Genomic DNA, 23,271 nt, shown 5'->3' on the forward strand with positions numbered 1-23,271 from the left:
TATTCCAATTTCAGAAAAACTTTGAAAGCAAGATTTAAAAATTTTTTGAAATCACCATTATAGCATGAACACATCTATCAAATTTGCTTCATTAGACCCAGAATGCTGAACAAACAATGTTTCACATTACAAGTTTCACCTTGCAAGCATTTATTAGAAATCAAATTTATTAGTGAATAAGTAGTTCAATGCCAAGGGTTGGCAAATCAGTTATTCCACCAAGATGACAGAAACATGCCCATCCAGAATTTTCTTATTTTCATGTTCTTTACTGAAATATCCAGAAGAGTTGACAGCTGTTAAGGCATGTTGCCTTAATGCTGGTCTTCTGCCTACCCATACACGTTTCTCTTTATACATGTTATATGTATAATTCTATGGTACCAGACTACCATATCTATAGTATGACAATGTATCTCACAGCTGTCACTCCTTGTGATATGAACACAAGGAGTGACATTTCTCCCTTTTAACCAACAATGTTTCTTTCAAGACCATGCCAAACCTTAGCGTAGATGCTTGATCTAATGAGTTTTCAGATGACCCACGGAGGTGTCATGTAATAGTAATATGCCATTTTGGGCATGGTTTTTCCTTTGTTTTTCAAGGATTCTCTGACGTGTGACACAGAAGTCCCTAGTGAAAAAAAAAAAAGTATAATTCATAATTTGGGAGTTTATGATTCAATGCTAAGGCTTCCCACCCACCTACCATGTAATCAAAAGGATGTCCATTATCTAGCAGTAAATGAACATGCAGGGTTATCTTGGTATCACATTATCACAGTGAACCCTCAACTACTACAAATCACATAGAAAGTAACTTATTGCAACACTTTACTCCTGCAGACAAGCCCACTAACCAAATGATCCTGCTGGATCATCCAGGTCCATTGCAAAAGGAAGGACCAAAGCAGTATACGACTACTACAATCTTCCTTTCTGGATTGTTGGATCCCAATTATTCAAGTCTAGAGAATAGAAAAACAAAAAACACTCAGTAAAAATAAGCAGAGTTGGAATTACGAAACAAAAGCATAAAGGAAAAAGTAAAATGGCTAGTACCATCATTTGGATGTTCTCTTCCCTACAAACAAGTGTCCCACAGAGGATTTCTTCATTATTTTGGAAAGGACAGAAATGAGTGCAAGTGAGTGATTAAAGTGACAGTAATTAGATAGTATAGACAGGTTTCTTTTTGGTGAAGAAAATCATTTTTTTAACTAAAATTTATACAATGAAAGTATAATAAATATTTGGTAACTTTCTAACTTCTTAAAACAAACCTACCTTTTCCACATTTCAAAAAAATAGGTACTCCATCCCACCTCTCATTTTTAATAAAGCATGTGGCTAATGCATAAGTAGGAGTTGAAGAAGTCTGAGGGACTCCAGGATCATCCAGGTAACCCTTTCTAGCATGTTCTGGTCCATCTTCAATACCAACATATTGTCCTAGTACAACATCTTCCAGTCTGATTTCTGGCATACATCTAAGTACCTTTACCTAAATCAAATATTAATATGACTAAATTTAAGGCCATCTAGTTCACATAAGGTTATAGGTGGAAACTATCTTAATATATAGGCAATGAAGAAAAATTTTCAAAAGATTTAGCATTTTCTACTGAGTTAAGTAAAAACAGAATCTAAATTTGAAGTATTATAGATAGGATCTAATTATTTAAAATTTCTCTAGCATCCCAGATTAATGACTTTATTTACCAGGTAGGAAATTAATCAGTAGGGAACAGCTCTTCCACAAGTAGGATGTCATTCTAAGTAATATATTTCTCTTGTAATTTCATTACATGTGGAAATGGACACAGCTTATAAACACTGCTATGGTAATGTATATATAAATATGTCTAAATGCAATTTTAATGAGAACACATGCTATTTTTTCTAGTTATTCTAAAAAAGTGCAAAACAGACATAATTCAATATGACCTCAAGGAGAGAAATAATGCATATTTAGCCACAAAAAAAATTTAAGTTGTTTATGGAGAAGCAGCTATAAATGGAGAAAATATCCTGAGGATCCAGCTGACTAGATTTGAAATGGCTGTTTAGAGCATTTAGAGTACTTAATGTAATGTTATATACATCTACCATATGCATACACACACACACACACACACACACACACACACACACACACACAAAGGATAATATGAAAGTAATGCCCATTTTCTTTTCTATGAAAATATAATTTATTTAAACAGCTTTTATATGGATTCATCCTACATCTTTCATGAGCATTGTGTCATTTTTCAAAATTATCATTCTCAATATACTTTCTCATAGATCCAATGTTGAAGCTCTTCATGAAATAACTTGTTTCAGTTCCTTTTCTGAAAAATTCAATCTTCTAAGTATATCTTTCAGAGGGCTAGACAGGTGATAGAGGGTGCCAAATCTGGACTACAGGCAGGATGGGAGATCAGTCCTGCCAAATATTGAAATTGCATCCTTTGTGTGCAAACTGGTGTAAGGCTCATCCCTGACTTTATTGTCTGACCCCTGTGTGTGTGTATAACTGCTGATGTCAACAATATTGGCTCCGTATACTTTTCAACTGGTAAGAATTTATTACGTTCACATCCTCTGCAGTAAAGAATTCAAATCACTACTGTTTCATACATGCATCTATAATAGCCACCATTATGAACAGCCTGTGTACTATGCTCAAATGACTAATCAGTATTGAATCTTCTTAAAACAAACCTACCTTTTCTACATTTCAAAAAAATAGGTACTCCATCCCACCTCTCATTTTTAATAAAGTATGTGGCTAATGCATAAGTAGGAGTTAAAGAATTTATTAGATTTGTTATACTACTGTCCACTCAGTGGCATGTAAAACTTGATGCTGCATTCTAATTGAAAGAAAAAAAAATACAGGATTACTTTAGTACCATCATTAGCATAATATTAAGGATTAGTGTGTGTGTGAGAGAGAGATCATTGATTCATCAAACTGCCCTCCTTTGGACAATATCAAGACTTTTAAAAGTTTTTGCTACACCATCTAATTCTTAGAGAGGCTGAGCAGATCTGAGATTTGTAAAGTTTGCAGCTGAGCAAAGAAAAGTTGGACAAATCTTCAGCAGAAAACAAAACTAAGTTTCTTGAATGCTGAAAAAGCTACTTATGAGATGTGTTTAAAGTTTTTTCCACTTGGTTAGACTATAATAAATTTAGTTTAATCCTTTATCCAAGTGTAAGCAAACAAAGTTTGCACCTGAAGTATCTTTAGGACTGAAGCAACTAGTGGGTAAAGGTGGACCAAGCTCTCATCACTCATTGTCTTAGTATCTCCCATAATGCAAAACACATCTCCTTGTGGATAGTGGCCCTTCCCTTAATGCTATGCATAAGGGAAGGGCCACTACCCAGATCGGTTTCGACCTTTACTGAAGTCTCATCAGTGGGAGCTAGACCCAGGGGTGGTGATACCAAGGTGGAAGCAATGGAGAAGTCATATTTAAGGTGAGACACCTTTTGGCAACTCGTATATGTAAATTTGACTTCTCTATTGCTTCCATTTAAGGTGAGACACCTTTTGGCAACTCATATAGGTAAATGTGACTTCTCCATTGCTTCCACCTTGGTATCACCACCTCTGGGTCTAGCTCCCACTGACGAGACCTCGATTAATTTTTTCATTGTTAGGCAGAGAACTTTTCAGACAACCCTCACACATAGTTTGCTACATCTCAGCTACATGTATTCTCTGGCCAGTCCAGGCAATTTTCTTGAAAGATGAAAAAATTGCCATCTCCATATGAAATCAGCTACTTTATTCAATTGCAAAGTTCTCACTAAATTGGGCTATTAAGCTTTCCAAATGAAGGACATCATTACTGACTATGCCAGAGATTTCATAATGGTATTGCTGCATAACCTCTTCCCTATTCTGATGGACATTGTTATGTAAGTTACATGGTTTGACAATTTTATCAGTGTTACTGAAAGTAGCATTAGTGTTTCGTGATTTCTCCAAATGAACTATAATGAAGAGGGAAAAAAAAACTAAACATGAAAACAAAATGTAGATAACAATTTACACTTTGAACAACAATTCTAATAAAGAACGTTTTTATAAGCATTTCTTCTAAAAAAAATCTTAAATTCTTAAGATTTAAAGAAATCAAAATGTATGGGTTTAGCAGATCTGATTCCAGGAGTTGACACAGAAAACTTAACTGCATAGTTAGTACAGTGTCCTTTCTGATGCTACATACCATTCTCAGTGCTAAAAACATTCTCACACCAATAATTAGATAACAGTATCTGGTATTGAAATCTCTGGTCTGGTACCAAGAACTAACCAATGTGGTTATCAGAAATTCTATTATATCTACTTATAATTTTTATAAAAATGAACACGTAATGGTATTTGCTCTATCAAAAGGGATCAAATTCTTGATATGCATCCTTAAAGGGTACACATCAAAATTTTATTTATATCGACTTCTGTGTAAATTCTATACTTTTTTTTTTTTTTTTATTAACTCTCACCCACAAAAAGATGTAAACTTATAGTTTAATAGTACTGTGAGTGAGCAAAGGTGCTTCTCCCCCACCCTTGTAATTTTTTCCATCTTCATTTATCCTGTATTCATTATAATCTGCATATCCTCAGCATTGCAATTTGATTCTTGACTTAATTCCCATCCACTGAAATAGCAGTCTTTAGAGCTACTCAACATTCTAGAAATGAGCCTACTTACCATGGTCACTAATGTATTATACATTTAACTTTCGTGGGTGGGATTTGCATAAAATTTAAAAATTTTGTCAGAAGTATGCTAGGTTGAATCCTCACCCACCTTTCTCATAATTCAAAACATATGGCTTTAGAAAGACCATACATAGGTCTTTCTAATGCCTTTGGTTCAAATTTTAAATGTAAATTCTGATCAGACTCTCCTAATTCTCTTCTTTCTAATATATCCCATGACTGTTTGAATTTTTAGTTTTTTTCATGTTGTCATTCTGTGTTCTTTATGTATGGCCATATGTTGTTGTTGCCATATAATTTCCCATCATTTCCTTTGATTACTGACCTCAACTACAATTTTCTCTTCAAATTTATCACTTTTCAGTAGCATCTATCTTGGCTATAAAACATTGGGTATTTTAACATTTCAGTTTTCACTCTGCATGTTTCCATATGCTACTGCATACTAGTTTACCTTGATTGTCTTTTCACTTTTTTTTATTTATTTATTATTATTTTTTTTTTTTAAACTCTTTGCTATAACTGACATAATTTAGATCAGTGTTTTTTCAACTGCCAGGCCGCAAGAGGTTCTACTGGAATTTGCCAAGCATTTCCTAAGCGTTTTTCATGAATAAATATTTTATACCGGAAATATTCTGAGGAGAATAATATTTGTGAATGTGTCGAAAAGCTAAGATCCAGAATGCCTAAATAACATCGGTGTAGCAAATGTCAGTGACCAAGTCGCATATTTTTAAACATGGAAGTATTCATGAATGATTGGGAATTTTCTGACATTGAAAACTTTCAACATTCAGGAAAGGGAATACAAGCCTGCAAGCTGATTACAACAATGTATCCTCTGTTCTAAAAACTGAACGAAATAATATCTGTGTTGCAAATGTCAGTGACCATTGCAACACCCATGTCAGTGACCACTGTCACTTAAAAAAAAATTTTAAGTGACCCTACCACTTGAGATTAGCTCTGCTAACACATTCCTGGATGCTGACAATGTCAAGTTCTTTCCTAATATCCTCGTTTTTAATATGATATTGTCATTGACGCCATCTGTTCACACCTATAATCTTTCTCAGGACTCTCATATCTGCAGTCTCTAGTCTTTGGTCAAGTGTTTTACTTCTGACCAAGCTCTCAGATCCATAAGTTAAAACTGGTTTGAACACTGTCTTGTATACAGCTAATTTAGTGTTCTGACTAATTTCTCTCTTATTCCATATGAATTTATTCAATCGACTTCCTACCATACCAGCTTTGCTGATTCTGTTGTCTATTTCTATATTTAAATTATTAATTATATAAAAGACAGTGCTTTAAATACAAGACTGTTAAAAGCATTGTGCAATGAAATGGGCTCTGATCATCAAAATCTTTTCCATTTGGAAATTCATTCGTGATCCTGCAGTCAAGTTCTCAAGAGGTTATACGAACTCCAAAAGAAAGTTGAGCTGTTTCTAATTGATAAGAAAAATTATCTGTCCCATTATTTCCAGGATAAGAAATGGGTAGCCAGGCTGGCATATCTCAGCAAGATATTTTCTTACATAAACGAGCTGAATTTAAAACTTCAAGGTTTTAAATTCGATGATTCGATCTTGTTCCAAGCATTAAATATTTAATGCTTGGAACAAGATCGAATCATTCAAAAAGAAACTCAAATTCCTCTGGCTTAATATGATTGCAGAAAGAAATGATGAAATGTTTCAGTCATACTCAGATTAGATTAAGAAGCAGATTTCTTTTCATAGAATTCAGTTTCAGATATTATTGCAGCCCACTTGAAGATGATGATGTTGTTATTTGAAAAGTATTATCCCAAGCATGAGGATCCCCAGAAGCAAAATATGTGGATTGAGAACCCCTTTGTTGAACACAAAGAGACAGCCCTTTTCCATGAAGAAACCCTTCATCTTATTGAATCATCAAAGTTAACAAAGGACTGGAAAGTACTTTTAATTCTATGAGTAATTCAAAATTCTGGATAAGAATGAAAAATGAATATCCAAATTTACATGAAATAGCAACGAGATTTCTTCTTTGTTTTTCCACCACATATCTTTGGGAAACTGCATTTTCTGCCCATGACTGTACTTAAAATAAAACAGAGAAACCGCCTGCAACTTTCTGACTGTCCCCGTTTGGCTATTACTTCAATTCATCCCAGAATTAAGCTAATGAATAGAAAACAGCAACAAAAGTCTCACCAGTCTAACTAAAACCTTCAAAAACTCAGTTGTAATAAAAGAAATTAAGTTTAATTAAAATGAAATATATATTGATCTTTAATTGACCATGATTTATAAACATCTAATACCAACAAGTTTCGCTAATGGGGCTGTCTGGCTTCTTCAGGGCTTATAACGGTAAAAGAAAAATAAACTCAAAGTGGCTAGTACAGAGAAAATGGAGTAACACTATCATATAAATTAAACATTAAAACAGAACGCATAACATTACACACATGGCACGTGTTGTGTTAGTCACTGTTATGAGAGCACGTTTTGTAGTTTTGAGCGAAATTAAATTCCGGCAGACTAAGTGATCTTATTAAGGTTTTCCATATGTCAGCTAATATCATTTCCTGGTTTCTGTTAATATTTTCTCCAGAACGGAGGACAACAACGACTTCTTTGAAATTTCTACAATGGAAATCTTCTAGGTAAGGCATCCAGCTACTGTACCAATCAATGGTATGGTTAGTAATAGTGAAATGATGGGCTAGACCTGAGTTATCTGTTCTGTTGTTATTAACATCTCCTACATGTTCTTTTTTTGGATTTTGAGGCTTCTTGACTCTGTCCTATATAGTTTAGACCACAAGCCCATGGGATGTTGTACACTCCAGCGTGTTTGAAAAAAGCACTAATGTCTTTTGGTGATCTTAAAACTTGATGGACAGTCTTGACTGGTTTGAACACAACTCTGATGTTGAAAGGTTTAAAAAGTTTTGTGATCTTTTCGGACACTGTACCTGCATAAGGAATAACTACGGATGAACTGTATTGAATAACCTACCATTGCATATGTGGGGGTTTTTCTATGAAGAATCGATTATGGCTCTATTTTTGAGCATATGTATTATGCTGCACTTCTGGAAAATACGGAGAGCTGATTTGAAATGAAAGTAGCATCCAGTGTGTGTTGGTTTGCAGTAGACTGTTAGTTTGATATGTCCATCTGCTAGTTTCTTGATTAGGGTATCCAAAAATGGTAGCTGATTATCTTTTTCCAGTTCCAAAGTGAATTATATTTTTTGATGAAAATAATTCATTTTAGTTAAAAAGTCCAAAAGAGCTGTTTTTGTGTCCCTCCAAATTATGAAGACATCATGGTCAATTAAAGATCAATATATATTTCATTTTAATTATATGTTTGAATGACCAAATATAATCTAAACAAGAAATTAAGTTTAACTTTTTCAATAACTTATAATTGCTGTGCTCAAGTGCTGTGTTTTCAAATTCAAAATATTAGATAGTGTTGAAATAAGTGTTTAGAATTGAAAGATTCATACATTTTTATTTATTAAATTAGATACTTTGCATATACAATTATTTGGTGTGTGTATATGATAATAATCATTTTGCCAACAAGTTGACATCCTTCTGCTACTTCCCCTGCTCAGCTGACTTCTACAGTGAGTTACAGTCCATTTTTTTTTCAAACCAACATCATTAAAATCAATTTAATAATACGATAAATCAATTTTACACTGAATAATATAAATTTTTGGTGATCAGAATGGGATATGGCAATGAAAATCAGCACAAATTAATTTAATGTTGTTGGCCTGAGGAAATTACAATATGCTACAAGATTTTAGTCCAGTGACTGATAACTAATTTAAATGTAATTTTATATTTGTCAACATGCCACACCATATACATAAATCTACTACTACTACTCTTTATGTTATGCCATAATTAATTATTAATACTTATGTTAATTTAATGTATGAACTTTAAAAAAAATTAGAAAGGTATTTATGAGTAAATTTGTTGGGACCGGGCCCTCGTCTTATAAAAAAAAGTAATTTACTGGGCCTCGGTCTCACAAAGGTTCAGAACCACTGTTTTCGTGCACATCAATATGAATTTGATTTACACTTTAGTACAAAGGTCTAAAATGAATATCAGTAATGTCTCCAAGTTAAAATCAGAAATTTAAAATTATTTTTTAATGCATTGTATAATTTCATACACTAAACATGAAATTATACAATGACAAAAGAATCTAATTTAGTCTTTAGCTATTCAAAGTTTAAAATATCCATCATAACTGCCAGCTACTAATACCTGAAACTCTGCAATGTATGAGGGGAAATAAATGAAGGACCAATTAATGACCAACCTTCTGAGAGACTTATTAAGTTTGGTGTGATATAAACAAATGTGAGATATAGGTAAATAAGAAACCATAGTTATCCAAATGAATGCCAACATCTTCCTGGAGTTGGTGGTGGTGAGAAAACAGTTTTTCCCCTAAAGTCACTATGGCAAACCCTGTACTATAACAAACTATTTTTATTATCCCTACGGGTTCGCTATAATGAATGTCTATACTTGCGGACGTGTGCGATGAAAGTGCTAGGATACAAGGTATATGAGTGAAGATTATGTATATGAGAAAGAGGGCTGGTGATAGAACATAACTCTTGGGCACTTGTGTATTGGTAATAAAATCTGAGAAGATAAAGCTATCTACTATGGTATACCTAATGAATAACCAGGAATAAACTTGCAATCTGAGTATAAAGAGTAGAAGAAAATATGACTACCCAATCAAATGGTCTGGAAATTTAGGAGCACCCTTAAATTTCCAAATGGCAAAAGAAAAGAGTAGTGTGATGCAGAAGAGGAGAATCACAATGAGTCTAGAGTGGCAATCCATGCTGCAGAGCCTTCAGGTAGTAAATTTAACTATTAAAGTCACCATCAAATTTGATGGTGGAAATTCAAATTTTGTATAATAGGCTAAATATATAGTTGTTTCAATACTGTGGAGTATGTTAGTCGAATATAAAAGAATGTTGAGGTAATGTAAGATTTATGTAAGTTCTGATGGGGATGGGACAGGACAGAGAAGAACCACTATAAATTTCGTACCTAGGCTGTTCAAGATTCTTCTGATGCCCACCGACAAGCCTACTTTACAAGAAACATGCAGTACCCTGCTTTTTTCCCTTTTCTTTTATTTTTTTTAATATCAACCCTACACAGGAGAGGGTTCAACATCTATAACACAAATGGATGGGCATGTGATTACAGAGAAAATAAAGCAATCCATTAATTTGTTTTTTTCTTAAAGAGTTGGAGGTTGTATTGGGGGAAAACATTATGGGGTAGACTGTTCTAAATGACATATATGTATGTGGAATGAAGGAAGAAGATACGCTGGTAGCAAGTTTGAGCTGAATGGTATATGGATGTTCACCAGAAACTGCCTGTGTTTGTTGTTTGTACATAATTAGAAGGAAGTGAAGGAAATGGGCTACCACCTAAAGACTTTTACAAACGATCATGCCAAAGTGGCATTCTAACATATAGCCTATTGGCTGGAAAGCAAGGGCATATCCACTCAGTCAACCATCCCAGCAAAAGTTAGGCAGAATTTCCATCTGACCAACAGGAGAGGGCCTTTACAAAGACCACATTTGTACAAGAATTGTGTTTTGCATTTGGCATTTTTATAGTTTCAAAGTTGTGCATGTGTGTGTCTGTCTGATTTTTTTTTTTTTAATTTTTTTTTTTTGGTAACTGTTTTGTTTAGGCAGCAGAATTGCAAAAAAGAAGTTTTAGGAATGAAAAAAAAGTGAAGTCATCAGCGATTTAGAATTCAAAAGAAATTTCAGAGGGCAAACGAATGTTAAAGAATGGAACAAGAATCCTTGGGTTGCAGAAGAGCAAAAACAGGATTTTAAATTTGAAATTCTGACATGGAGATTTTTTTAAATAGCCAAGTTAGTACCAGTGGTCCATCATGCTAATATACACACACACACATACACAGCCTCTTTAGCTCAATCAGTGATTATATCAAACTTCACCATAAGGACTTCAAATTATCCAACTTTATTGAACAGAAAAGGAAAAATAGAGATTGTATATGGACTATATGAAAGAAAACAACCAAACCTCTTCTAAAAATTTATCGGTGGGGTCACAAGGTACAAGAGTCAATTTTGCACTATTTAGTTCTAGTGTGCAAGAGCACAGTAAGTACAAAAACACTTGTTTATGCATGAAGCTTAAGTATATACTGCAAGAATTTCTTAGAAAATTTAAAGCAACTCCACAAGAGTAAAATGTGTTGAATAAAATGCCACAAAATTCATCAGGAAAACTATAGTAATAACTTAGACTAACCTTCTCATTTCGGATATCCTCTGCACTTGTAGATACTGGTTTCTCCATTGTCACCAGAGATAATACTTGCATTAAGTGATTCTGCATCACATCTCTAAATCAGAAACATATGCATAACAAATACAATACAACAAAAGATCATTTTTACACTATTTAGCCACTACAATCAAATTCTCATTTCAGTTTATCATAATTTTACACTACAAAACTACAAATTTGTTAATAGACCTATTTCTCCTTAAACCCATTCATCAATAGTGCTTACCATACCTCTGTCAATAAAATTCACTCATTCACCATGTTAAGTGAAAAATCTTGTCCTCATACATTTGCTAACCACATTATTTACAGGGAAAACTTTAAAAAAAAAAAAAAAATGAATCCAACTCATTGGCTATTAAGCCTATAGAGTTCAGCACTTCCCAAACTGTGGGCTGCGGCCCCCTTGGGGGCCGTTAGTTTTGTTGAGGGGGGGGCATGAAATAATGAGAACAAATTTAAAATGTTTTAAGACTAAGTGTGCCATATCAAATGTGTATGTAAGATGCTAAAAATGTAATATTTGCATTTGATTTTTGCAATATTCACTGTGTATGTTTTGTATTGAATATAAATACAATAAATATATGCCTGTATTATGATTTTTTTTTTTTTTAGATGGGAGCCGTGAAATATTTTAATTTTTCCAAAGGGGGCCTTTACACCCATAAGTTTGGGAAGCACTGCAATAGCTCATTAATACAGGTGAACTTATATAATTTGAAAATCCTGCCCTAGATCAAATTTTTTTTTCAAGCCACTTTAGACCATTGCTCTGCTTACTGAAGGTCTGATCTAACACAAGGGAATGAACGTCAGATATCTCCCACCTAGAACATTTACAAAACCTTTTATATCCACAGTGGATATGAACCCACAGCCTGTTGGTTGGAGAGCAGATATTCTGCTAACCTTGACTAACTGCTATGTATTAAAAAATTTCTGTATCTTATAAAATCCCTTTGGTAATTATGTTTTTATCTTCCCTTATCTCACATATTTCCTAAATTTCCGAATCATAAAGCCCTTAATCTGCATAGTGAACATTCCACAGACTTGACAGCACGCTACATACACACACACACACGTATATATATATATATATTCATTTTAATATAAACTGACTAAAAATCCGAGAATTATAACAAATTGAGATTTATTTGAAAACGTAACATGTTTCATCGGGATTGACTTCATCAGGCGTTAAGAACATAGAAAGCTATTAAAAGACACTGAAAAAAAAAAAAAAAAACATTGAGACACTCTAAAGCTATAATATTCGACTGTAAATTACAGTTATTATGAACTTGAGCTATAGTCCATGTTAAAGTTCTGTTGTTGTACGCTTGTGCATGTGTGAAACCACGCGATCTCCAGTATCTGATAGTAGAGCTGAAAGAGTCAGGCTAATTATAGCTGAGATTATTGTTCATATGAAGAGGATCCAAGGTGATTTCTTTTGATTCGACAATGCAGCGTTCTACCTCATCGTGGCAAACGTGTAGGTTTGAAGTCGTTGCCAATTTACTTCATGTTGGCAGCTTTCGTTGTTCATGTTTATTGAAAACAGGACATGGCCTGATAGGGCAGTAGCTCTGGTTCTCTTGTAAGCAATGTCTCTCTGGTGTTCCTCGAGATGTAGGAGGATAGATTTCTCCGTTTGACCATAGTAAGGTTTTCCGCACTCACATGTGACTTTGTATACACCTGGGAATTGTAGAAGGTTGTGAGATTGTTTGTAGTCGCTGAAACTTGATCTTATTTTTAGAAGAGCCGAGAAGCACATTTGTATGTTAAATTTCTTTAAGATTCTACTCAGTTTTTTGGATAGTGTGCTGATATATGGGAAGGAGATATAACCTTTAAAGTCGTCCTGTGTCTCTACGTTGACGGTGGGATAATTGTTTGTTGATACTTTTTAAAGAGTAGCCATTGCTTTTAAAGGTCCATTTCAGATGTTGTAGTTCTTTTTTTAGTTCTTCTTCATCTGACAGTACAGATCTTGCACAATTTGCAAGAGTTGATATAATACCCAACTTTTGCACTGGATGGTGATGTGAGGACGCATGCAAATATCTGTCCATACGTGTTTGGCTTTCTAAATATAGAGACTTTTATTGATTCAGGCGTCTTGGTGAGTTTAACATCTAGGAAACAGAGGGAACAATTTTCTTCAATCTCCATGGTCAATTTGATATCCTGATGGAGGTTGTTTAAGTGGTTGAGAAACCTGTGAAGATTCTCAATACTATGCTCCCATATGAGGAATATATCATCCACATATCTAAGCCAAATTCTTGGTTTTAAACTAAAAGAGGAGATTGCCTTTTGTTCAAAATCCTTGAAAAAAATGTTGGCTAATATAGGAGAGAGGGGGCTTCCCATAGCTAATCCTTTGACCTGTTTATATAGTTTACCTTCGAATTCAAAATAGCCAGAGTTTACACAGTGAGATAGCAGAGAGAACATTTTATTTGAAATCTTGTTCTTTAAAATATGGAGAACTTCCTGTGTCGGAATGTTGGTAAAGAGTGCTACCACGTCAAAGCTCACCATGATGTCAGAAGATTTGAGTTTTAAGTCCTTGATTTTAGAGACAAAATCTGTTGAGTTTTTAATATAAGAAGATTTTCCCGCATAAGCTTTTAACGATGATGCCAGATATTTGGATAACTTGTATGTGGGTCAATGATGTCTACTATAGGTCTCAGTGGATAGTTTTCTTTGTGTACCTTAGGGAGACCATATAACATTGGAATGAGTGAGTGTAAAGAACGGATGGAAAGCCGTGTATTTCGTGGAATTTCTGTGGTCTTTTGTAGGAGATTATTGGTTCTATTGTGTATTTCTCTTGTTGGATCCCTCTCAATTTCCAAATAACTATCTGACTCTAACAATGTTAAGATTTTTTCTCGGTAGTGTATTTTATCTAGAACTACAGTTGCATTCACCTTATCAGCTTTTAAGATGACTATGTCCTTGTTAATTCTTAGATTCTTAATTGCAAGTCTCTCACTAGGGGATATATTATCAGAAGGAGGTTTTGCATTGTTGATTGCAAGAATTGCTTCTATGCGAAGTAAAGGAATGCATTTTGGTGCCGATACAAAGTCACATGTGAGTGCGGAAAACCTTACTATGGTCAAACAGAGAAATCTATCCTCCTACGTCTCGAGGAACACCAGAGAGACATTGCTTACAAGAGAACCAGAGCTACTGCCCTATCTCAGGCCATGTCCTGTTTTCAATAAACACAAACAACGAAAGCTGCCAACATGAAGTAAATTTGACAACAACTTCAAACCTACACATTTGCCACGATGAGGTAGAATGCCACATTGTCGAGTCAAAAGAAATCACCTTGGATCCTCTTCATATGAACAATAATCTCAGCTATAATTTGCCTGACTCTTTCAGCTCTACTATCAGAGCTGAAAGTAGAGATCCAGAGAACCACGTGATCTAATGGAGATCACATGGTTCCACACATGCACAAGTGTACAACAACAGAACTTTAACACGGACTACAGCTCAAGTTCATAATATTCATAATAACTGTAATTTACAGTCGAATATTATAGCTTTATAATTGTACAGCCTTAGAGTGTCTCAATGTTTTTTTTTTTTTCAGTGCTTTAATAGCTTCTCTATGTTCTTAACACCTGATGAAATCAAACCCGACAAAACATATTGTGTTTTCAAATAAATCTCAATTTGTTATAATTCTTGGATTTTTAGTCAGTTTATATTAAAATTAACATATCCAACCTCCGAGTTAATAGTAATAGTCATCATATATATATATATAAAAATAATATGCAATCTAAAAAAAATTTTTTTTTTATATATTAGGTCTAGTGGCCTGTTACGGAGTTGTAATTAGCCCTTCCAAACCATATACCCATCCCGAGGATACGGTGGTTAGCCTTATGCCTCCCGGTGTGTCCTATGTCTGTAGATGTAGTGTTCACGGTGCTGGTTTGCCTGTTCTGAGGGACGAAAAACTTTAGTTGCTGGGTGGGAAAAAAAAAAAACCCATCTGCGTATGATACTGGCTAACTCACCTTTCATCAAAAGAGACCAGATAAAAGGTTCCTCACATCACTGACAGGAATCAAACCTAGGTCTTTCTGACCAAAGGGCTTCATCTATACCGATTGAGCTATGGAGGCTCTTATTCCTGACAGATATTTACAAGCCATGTAACTTTTTTTTGTTAAAAAATATTTAAATTGTTGTATAATAAGTTTAGTTTAATCCTTTATCCAAGTGTGAGCAACCAAAGTTTGCGCCTGAAAGTACCTTCAGGACTGGGGTAAGGTAGTACAACACCGGGCAACTCGTTGCAAAGGTGGAGAAAGATCTCATCACTCCTATCTCAGTATCTCCCATAATGCAAAGCACATCCCTTGCGGATATGTGTAATGCTATGCATTAGGCAAGGGCCACTACCCATACCGGTTTTGACCTTTATTGAGGTCTCGTCAGTGGGTGCTAGGCCCAGTAGTGGAGACATCAAGGCAGAAGCGATGAGAGGTCATCCCAACCGATAGGAGTTCCCAAAGGGTGTACAACCTTATTATTAATAAATAAACTCTCAATAAATTGTTGTATGTTTAGCATCTTTATTTTAAAAAAAATTAATGCAACAAATAAGGTATTCTGAATTCTACTAGGTTTAACTAATCTTTTGTTATTCAATTATAACATTGGGAAGATTTGAAATGGAATGTCAAGATATTAAAAAAACTTATCAATACAAGTTCTGTTTATAAATGTTTAAAAGTGAACACCACTGCCAACAGCACTAAAATGGTCCCTAATAATTACAGTGGTATTATAATTGTCCAACGATGAAAATAAGGATGAATTATTTTATGCAAGTCAAGAAAAGTTTGTATGGAAAATTTTTCACAACTAGGCTACTTGTATATATATATAAAGCAGTTTTGCTTCATAAGTTCTTTGTGTTCCATAATGAACAGCATAATTAATCAAGAGCACATGCAGTATGGTGAGCATCACTACCCAGTTGTAAAAACATTTCATGCAAATTTTATTTGCTTAACAATAGTTAAAATAAGAATGAAAAAAATTGTCAAGTACAATAAATACATTCATGAGTTTCATATATTTCTTTTATGACATTTTTTGCAGCTCCTACTTGATGTTATTCATCCATTTAACTCTTAATCTCATCACATTTTCCCTGCTTGCTCGGTAGAATCAATGGCCTGTTATGGCCAAGAAATGTGGCTTATCTGAAACTCAATATGTTTTGATAGGGCAGTTAATCCTATCAGAATAGTGTATTATGGTTGTCTCAGTTGCATGTGTTCTGACAAGTCTGCCTGCCTTCCTTGCAGAATGAAAAACCCGAGTTTCCAGGAGGGGAAACCTTGTCACACCTGTATGAGATCAGCTAATTCACCTTCAATTGAAAGGCTCTGATAAAGGTTCTTTGCATCCTAGATGGGATTCACACCCCAGGTCTTTCCAACCAAAAGGCATTGTCAAAATCAACTATGCTATATAGGCTTAACTCAATCTTTAATTCTAGATAAGCAATATGATAACCTTTCTTAAATACCTCACTGATTATTTCCCATATACTGTTAATGTCTTTCCTTTGCAGTTTCTAATGCATGGTAGTGCAAGCCATTTTCTAAGTTATGATATGGCTCTATAGTTCCATGTATAACTACAAATACCACATGCCTGTCTACTTCCAGAGGAATTCTACTTTGAAGAAATTTTTAGATCTTGCTAAATCATTTATGGAATCTTTCTACAACTGCTTTAGTAAACAGAAAATTTATTTAAGGACTAAAAATTAAAATTACCTGATTATGCCAAAACTATCAAAGTATCCACCTCTTCCTTCTGTCCCAAAAGGCTCCTTAAAAGATATGTTTATAGATGCTATATTTTCTCTGTTCCAAGTGGGTCCCAATATTCTGTTGGCAAACCTACAATTAACAAGGGATGGACATTAGTAATATTTGTTTTAATAATTTAGTTAAAAATAGTTAAATTTTGAGAGTATCACAATGAATTCTAACCAGTAGAACAAAAACAATTATTTAGTGAGGTAATGTAAAGCAGATGTCTGTAATAATATATGGCTGACTTTGATCTAAAAAATAAAATTTAAAAAAAAAATGAATTTTTTTTCAAGTTATGGTAAAACTAATTTAAGTTTATGACTAACAAAAAGATGACAGGTTTAAAATGGAAGAATAACTAAAAATAAGTTTGGTGTTTAAGCTTTTGTGGTTATTATTACTCATATTAGTACTTTTAGAAAGATAACTCTGATGATATAACTTACAATTCCATATTTCCAATATTTTACCTAAATCCAACTGGCACTAGGGCACAATACACAGATAAAATGGACTGTTATGGTTGCTCAGTATTTTCACACCATGATCTGGATACTAGTTACAGCATCCACTGGATAAAGCCACCTTGCTTCACAAGAACAAGGTGGACACTTTGTTCCTGTGAAGCAAGGTGGCTTTATCCAGTGGATGCTCACACAAATAGCCAAGAAAACCAAATCAATCGCACTATGTGCAAGTCAGGACTTCAGGTCTTGCTTTGTTTCTTCACTTCCCACACTACATAAGTAAGAGTGAAGTACACATAATAAAAACTAAGTTCCAAGTTTTTATTATGTGTACTATTCCCTGATACTGGTAAAATATAGGACAGAATTATTTAATTTGCAATGTATATCTCCTAAAAATATCAGGAAAAAAGATTTGTAAAAGTATAGTACTATTTGATTACATACAGCATAATCATATATTATGAGGCAAGCATGCAGTGGCGTAGCTGTAGGGGAGGGGGGGCATCGATCCTGGGCAGCACTTTTTTGGGGGTTTCACGTGAGACACAATTTTATTTGTTGACAATTCATTTATTTAGGTTAATTAGTAATTTTTATTACTTAATAATTAGTTTTTAACAACTATACTTACAACTAAAATAAATAAAATATAACAAAACCATTACATTTCCCTATCATACTATAATTCAAATTCTTAAAAATAAAATCTTTATCGAATAAAACACATGGCACAGCGATTGCCTTATTGGTTATTGCTTAAACCATGGCGGCTGCATCTCAGCAGCAGGAGGGCACCACACAGCAAGTACACATTTGTGAAAACATTGTTTTTTGTTCAAAACATTCTAATTTTGAGTATAACTAAGGCCATCGACAGGATTTTAGGGCTCCGGTAATAATAATATTTCTGCAGTTCCCTATTACATTAGGGTTTTTGCTCAACCTTTTTGATGTGTTTATGCAGTATATAAAAATTAACAAGCATGATTCCATTTTTATCCTAAAAAATGCTAAAATGCCTGATTCGTCATTAGTTTTTTTTATAATCTGTTACACATTTATATCAGTTGGGTCATTATCGAAACTGTTGAAAAAATATTTATTGTATTCTTTATGTATGGTTAGTCTAGAGCAGGGGTGGGCAACCCTTGGCATGTGTGCCAAATGTAGAATTCCAACGACTTTTTTTCAGCATGCAATCCAGGGCTCATTTTAAAAAATAAATAAATACATTTCAAACATCTTCGCTGACTTGTATATTTTAACTTAATATAATACAATTTTAAGTACAGTGATACCAAATAAAAATGCAATAAAGAAGCAAACCCTACCAACTGTTTTAATAATAATAAGTGAAAAGAAAATAAGAAACAAAGATCCTATTTCCAAGCCATCTATCTCCGCGATATACTGATGTACAAGTTTCGTCCAGTTCAGTTGTTGCATCAATCATCAGGCAGCCAGACGTGGCATAACTCCTTTACCATCATTTGATATATTTTTCGTGTTTCATAAAGAACGTATCCATTTTCTAAAGCGTGTATATATGTGGATTTGGATTTTATTAAATCTTGAGTCATTAAAATATGGATTGAAAGTATTTATTGTCAATTAATATGTTTAACTTATCACATATAAAAGCAAATTTCCTTTACATTGCCATAAACATACCATATTTATTTAGTCGAATATAACTCGCACCTTTTTTCCCAAAAAATTAAAGCTAAAAATCATGGTGCAAGATATATGTGGAGATTTTCGGAAACTAAAGTTTTCAGTTTTTTTCATAAAATTTCTGCATATATCTTGCACTGCTATTGCTATTTCCTGCCTAGAGAGCAGTTCCCTTGTGTGCATCCTACCCAAATAGCGCCATCTTCTTTCCCATTATTTCAAATAAAAATTACCAGTAATTTACAAGACTTGAGATACTTAATGAACAATCCTTCACAAATGACTGATGAACAGAATGCTATGGTACTAGGCCACTAAACATAGAGCAACTGTGAAGACATACATACGATTGGTGCAGTATTAACAAAAGATCACGCGAGTCAAAGATAAAAGCAGGCCAACAATTTTTGAATTGAAATGCTAATTCTCTTCAACCAAATTCAATACCTGAAACTGCCATAATAATATTCACTATATGTGTTTCTTAATTTTAACACGTTTATGAATTTTAACACTTATCGTTGATTTTTATTGCTGCTTTGCGTTTGAGCTTGTTTTTTTTGAGGTGCAACATATGGTTTTGCTTGAGTCTTAAATAGCATAGTTTCTGTGGGAAGAGGACATGTGATTCATTAGTTAGTGCCATTTTTATCCCAGTTGTCTCTAATTGCACTATTTGTTGAGAAATATATTATACAGACTGCAAATGTCTCTGTACCTTATTCAGTGATACAATAAAACGACCTGGTTTTACTTGCATCTGCAGTCACTATTGGCTACTGGGGAGTGCATATGGTTTACCACGGGAAGCAAATTACTATCGCCCTGAAACGTGCTTAAACTTTTTTTTTTCCCTCTATGAGGTATACGCAAATCTTTTCAATTTATTTTTTTGCAAAGTAAAATCAGAGGTGCGAGTTATATGTGAGGGCAAGTTATATTCGAGTAAATATAGTAAGTTATTTTTAAAGCTATGTGAAATGTTTTATCAATATTCAGGATTATGAAGTATTATCTGCACGTGATTAGATTGCATGCATACCCTTCTCTTTCATTTGCATGTGTGTAGGTCAGCTTATAATTGTAGTACTTTTTGGCATGCTTAAACTTGGTTGGTATATGCAGAGTGATTGTGATGAGATTTTCTGCGTCCAAATTATAATTTTTTTTATCAGTGCCTATATATCAGTGATGTTCAACTTTTTTTACTACGCGAGCTACTTTTCTATAAAAAGTTATTCAGCAATCTACTCTCTTATATAGATCACATTCCCCCAATCTGATATCTGATTATGCACAAATAAACAACTAAAAAAAAATACACAACTAAAAACTTTATTCGTGTATTTAAAAATTTATTTATCACTTTTAATTATTTTAATACAAAAAAAAAAAAAAAAAAAAAATACATTGGAATAAAATATTCATTTCCGTATTTTGGAAAACCAAAGTTAGAAAAATCAACAGATTGATTACAAACTCACAAGTTACAGGAAATGCTGATTGATTAAAAAAAAAAAGAAGTTAATGTGAAATTTGGCATTGTTTGGACCTCGCAATATTTTCATAGTCAAGTTGATATGAAGAAGTGGCCAATCACAGACAATCATCCAAATGATCATTTGTAATTTGGTTTATTAATTGATTTTTTATGACGGTCATATTTGAAAAAGCAGATTCTGACAAATATGTTGATCCGAAACATGACAGAATTTTTTGTGCAATATCAGTTAATATTGGGAATTTTTCATGTGCATACTTTCAAATGACTTCATTGTTTATTGATTTTAAATGTAAACTATTCTGAATGTTTATTATCTCAAGTTCTACTTCAGCTTGGTTTATATCAAACAGCCCACTAATTTTATTTGAAATTTCTGTGATGTTCAAGTTTTCTTGAAATGGATTATTGATAATACAATCATTTCAGTTTTATTAAAATCTTGAATTTATTTCTTCCTCAACTAATTCTATTTCACAAATAAATTCTTTTAAATCATAGCGAAGCATTTCTTGATTTTGTTCAAAAAATTTTAATAAATATGGGAGATGTCTAAATTCACGGTCATTTATATTTTTCTTTAATAAAAAGAAGTATTGTTGAAAAGTTTTTATTGATCTTAACATGTCAATTAAATTTTTATTTCTACCTTGTAACTCTAAATTGCTTAATTTCGTACAGAAATCTACTAAAAATGATAAGTGTAACAACCATCTTTTATCACTCAATTGTGGATAAATATCTCCTTTTTCATCAAGAAAATTTTTTATATTGTTAATTAATACAAGAAATCTTTCTAAAAATTGACTTCTGCTGAGCCAGCGAATATTATTGTACAACAGAAGTTCCCTATCATCATCTGCCTGAAATTTAAATAACCGCATTTGCAGGGCTTTTCCTCAAACAGAATTTACAATTTTAAATGTAATATCCAAAACATCTTTTGTGTTTAATCTTTTACTACACAGTACTTGTTGGTGAATAATACAGTGGTACATTAAAAAATCTGGATATTTGTCATCGTTTTTACATAATGAAATGAAGCCTGATTTATTACCTATCATTGCAGGAGCACCATCAGTAGTAATAGACAAGTTTAAAAAGCGGAAGTTTGTGTTGTTTCACAAATTCATCAAATGCCGAAAAAATGTCTTCTCCCCTAGTCCTTCCCAATAATGGTATAATTTTCAAAAGTTCTTTACTTGAATAATCTTGAAATACCATGTGAATAAATACCATTAACTGAGCAATATCAGTGAAGTCGTTTGATTCATCAAATTGTAATGAAAACGCAACACACTGGTGAATGTCTGACATTAACCTGGCCTGGAAACTTTTCTCTGGCAATTGGAACTCTTCCTTTCGGCAATTCGAAACCTTGTCTGCAGCCTAGAAGTAGTCTCTCTCTAGCGACGTCTCAAATCGAGAAGCTCCTTTCTGGAAGAGGGAAACTCCTCTCTCAAGCAACGTGGATCAGGGCAGTCTCTCTGACGGCGACTCTGGACCGGGCGGCCTCCTCTCTGACAGCAATTCTGGAACCGGGACCCCTTCTGCTTGCTTCAGTCCCTTTTTATTAGGCCTCCTCTGAGACCTCGCATGAAGTTTGGTACTCATACCGATACCCCCAAAGAATAGGTGTGAGTCTTTCATCTTAAGTTTCAAGTTCGGCACGCCTTTTGTTCTCCTCCGCTTTCTTTTGATTGTAGAGCCTGCAAGCCTTTCTCATACATACAAGTTTCAACAACAATCTTTCTAATGCCGCCATGTACAGCTTCGGCGACAAAAACATTGCTTTTGTTTTTAACACTCTAACATATTCTTATCAAAGCTGTATATACAGTTGGCTTCAAAAGGGTTATTTACAAAAACATCTAATACAAACTATACCAAACTTTTTTACAATATTCACATGGGACGTAACCTAAGTAAAAAATTGATGTAATGTGCTTTGGAATATTTAATATTTAAGCTACAATCGAGTTTTTACACTTTGCTTATAATCGTATTCACTCAGCTCGCTTTGACTTCCACTGATCCAAATTAATTCATTTACCCGGACTTTTAAGAAAATTACTGATTTGACAATTTTAACGAAAAATAAATAAATAGCAATACACTTAAAGCGAATTAAAAATAATACAAAATATTATGTTTTCAGTTTTAATTAAATTTGTAAATAAGGAGGAATACACAAGAGATCGACCAAAAATCGCTCCACGATCGACGGGTTGAACACCCCTGCTATATATCTATGTCCACATTTTACACCCCATAATCTGATTTTAATTAAAGTTGAAAGCAGTATGAAGAAAGCAATTATTTAATTGCTTTCTTATATATATACTAGACTAGAGGGGCTCCGCCAACTGGCACCCCACCCCCGAGTTCCAGGCTGGTAAGCCGGTTCTCCTTCAATTCCAATGACTCGAGCCATGAGACAACAATGGGTTTGCCTCATGAAGGCACATTGTTGGATGTTTCAAAACAATGAAAAGACAAAAAACATGACATAAAAACGTTTCAAATTTTGGCTTATCTTTTTATATATATAGAATAGATTTATTTAGTTGCTTCTTGTTCTTTACAGA

The 23,271-nt window shown here is 33.7% G+C and overlaps 1 protein-coding gene across 2 annotated transcripts in view; it reads right to left on the reverse strand.

Annotated features, from left to right (window-relative positions):
• LOC150106588 (glucose-6-phosphate 1-dehydrogenase-like) overlaps positions 1 to 23,271 on the reverse strand; it is an 80,383-nt gene that overhangs the window by 26,861 nt on the left and 30,251 nt on the right. For both annotated transcript variants that reach the window (XM_090393210.1, XM_090393209.1), the window contains exons 6-8: positions 16,997 to 17,122; positions 11,115 to 11,208; positions 1,290 to 1,506 (exon numbers count right to left, since the gene is read on the reverse strand). In XM_090393210.1, the coding sequence (XP_090249336.1) occupies positions 1,290 to 1,506; positions 11,115 to 11,208; positions 16,997 to 17,122 (437 nt within the window). The remainder of the gene's footprint in view (positions 1 to 1,289; positions 1,507 to 11,114; positions 11,209 to 16,996; positions 17,123 to 23,271) is intronic.

This window comes from Typopeltis vanoorti, chromosome 5 (assembly GCF_054136105.1).
Source record: "Typopeltis vanoorti isolate ZY-2024b chromosome 5, IOZ_Tvanoo_1.0, whole genome shotgun sequence".
Lineage (NCBI taxonomy): Eukaryota > Metazoa > Arthropoda > Arachnida > Uropygi > Thelyphonidae > Typopeltis > Typopeltis vanoorti.